Raw genomic sequence first — 2,486 nt, 5'->3', positions numbered from 1 at the left:
TCAGCACCAAGTCCCTCCGCTCCTGCTCCCCATTAACAATTTTACCCATTATTTTATATTGTCTCTCCGTATTCGTCCTACCAAAATGCATCACCTCACACTTCTCTACTTTGGACTTCATCAGCCAACTATCTGCCCATCCCACCAATTTGTTTATTTTGTTTTGAAGTTCTGGACTGTCCTCTACACAGTTTACATTGCTTCCAAGTTTTGCATCAGAAATGATTCCCCTGCTCACCAAGATCGAGATCATTGATAAATATCAGGAAAAGCAAGGGTCCCAGTCCCGACCGCTAGGGAGCACCGCCACAAACCTTCCTCCAGCCCCCCCAAAAAATCCACTGACTGTCACTCTCTGCTTCCTATTATTCAGCCAATTTTGTATCCACGTTGCCGATATCCCTTTTATTCGATGAGCTATAACTTTTCTCAGAAGTCTGTTATGAGGCACTGCGTCGAGTGCCTTATGAAAGTCCATATGACCAACATCAACAGCAATATCCACTAATGCAATTTCGGGAAGGAAATCTAGTGGGTCTGGCCAAGCATGTCACTCCTTTCAAGGGGGATGGGCGACAAAATGATGGCCCTACCGACAAAATGATGGCGACACCCACATCCCACCAAAGAATGAACGAAAGGAACCCGCCCTCTGCAAACAAAAAGAATATGTCCAGGCATTGGTGCCATTTTTGGGTTAAACAAAAGCCCGAGGTTCACTGGTGCATTCTCCACGGCAACAACCCAAACAGCCAACTTACCGGCCAATGAGCTAAACCTTTTCCCTGCGGTACAAACTGTTGAGAGAGTCTGAAATTGGATGTTCTTATGCTTGTCCTGAGGAGCACAAGGGGTGAAATGCTTCAACAACACGTCCCTCTTTTCAGCGAGTCCCTTCCCCCAGCTCTCCAGAGTGGCTGCATCATCCCACAACCCGATTTTTAATCTTCTCTCCACACAGCCACCCTACCCCCGGAGGATACCACCTCTTTGTCCTGAGGGACTCACTCCACAGTTTCTGATGGTGAGAGTCACTGGACTTCAGCTGCAAAGGTGCTGCTCAATCTGTCCTCGTCTCCCTGCCATCAGCCCCCTCCACCCTCCCTGATGCGCGGTTGCTGTTAGAGGTGGATATCACAGGCTGAAGAGGGCAAGGAGGAAGATGTTGACTGCTAGTTTCATCCTTGCTCTGCCTCCCTTACCCCCGCCCCGTACCGCCCCTTGACAACGCCCCCCACCCTAACCCAGAGCAGATTTGAGACCAATTCGACCTGAGAAACCTAAAACCCACCGAAACCCCCCTGCCCCGCCATTGGCTGCCAAAAGGGGCCATACCCCCTACCCCACCCCAAAGCAGTTCCCCCCACTACCTCAGCACGAGACGTGAGCAAGTAAGGGCTGTGGGGAAACCAGACCACCCACGGGGTGGTCAGGCTCCATGTTAATGCAACACCCCTTAAGCTCAACCAGGGAAACCATTCGGAGGCTACACGTAGCAAAGGTAGAGGTAGGTTTCCTCTAAGCTCCAGTCGGAGGGGATCTCCTCTGGCTTGTGGGATTTGATGTGCTTCTGCATGGCCGACAGACTGGAACAGAATTCCCGGCAAACGGTGCACTGATAGGGTAAGGCGCCATTGTGAGTTCGAAGGTGCTTGATCATGGCCGAATAGTCACGGGATCGCTGGTGGCAGAGTTTACACTCGAAGGGTTTCTCCCCTGGCAAGGAAAGAAAAAGGAATCAGGTTCCATCATACACATACACTCCATAGGGCTAGATACAGTGTAAAGCTCCCTCTACACTATCTCTGTTAAACACTCCCAGAACGGGTCAGCACGGGGTTAGATACAGAGTAAAGCTCCCTCTACACTGTCCCCATCAAACACTCCCAGGACAGGTACAGCACGGGGTTAGATACTGAGTAAAGCTGCCTCTGCACTGTCCCCATCAAACACTCCCAGGGCAGGTACAGCACGGGGTTAGATACAGAGTAAAGCTCCCTCTACACTGTCCCATCAAACATTCCCAGGACAGGTACAGCACGGGGTTAGATACAGAGTAAGCTCCCTCTACACTGTCCCCATCAAACATTCCCAGGGCAGATACAGCACGGGGTTAGATACAGAGTAAATCTCCCTCTACACTGTCCCCATCAAACACTCCCAGGGCAGGTACAGCCAGCACGGCTGATAACAGAGATGGAGTACTAGCTGCTGCCACTAGGTGGGGGTCCTTCTGCACCAATTGGGCGGTGATGGGGAAGGCTGCAGAAAGTGGACGACAGGCCAGATCAGAAGGACCATATGGATTTGGATCAGGAGGAGACGATCCCGCCAACCTGCTCCACCTCTCCACGGGATCAGGGCTCGACCCGCCTCCAATCCACTTTCTTGCTTGTCCTCAGACCCTCCTGTCAATCGGAAATCTGTCTCACTCGACCTCGAATACATTGAGTGATCCGTGGCCCCCAGCGCTCTCTCGGGTTGGG

The 2,486-nt window shown here is 51.8% G+C and overlaps 1 protein-coding gene across 1 annotated transcript in view; it reads right to left on the bottom strand.

Annotated features, from left to right (window-relative positions):
• Positions 1 to 1,376: 1,376 nt before the first annotated feature.
• zbtb32 (zinc finger and BTB domain containing 32) overlaps positions 1,377 to 2,486 on the bottom strand; it is an 18,071-nt gene continuing 16,961 nt past the window's right edge. The window contains exon 3 of the mRNA XM_038813020.1: positions 1,377 to 1,716. Within this exon, the coding sequence (XP_038668948.1) occupies positions 1,487 to 1,716 (230 nt within the window). The 3' untranslated portion in view covers positions 1,377 to 1,486. The remainder of the gene's footprint in view (positions 1,717 to 2,486) is intronic.

Source organism: Scyliorhinus canicula, chromosome 12, assembly GCF_902713615.1.
Source record: "Scyliorhinus canicula chromosome 12, sScyCan1.1, whole genome shotgun sequence".
NCBI lineage: Eukaryota > Metazoa > Chordata > Chondrichthyes > Carcharhiniformes > Scyliorhinidae > Scyliorhinus > Scyliorhinus canicula.
The sequence above is the reverse complement of the archived record's forward strand: the minus strand, read 5'-3'. Positions and strand labels throughout refer to the sequence as shown.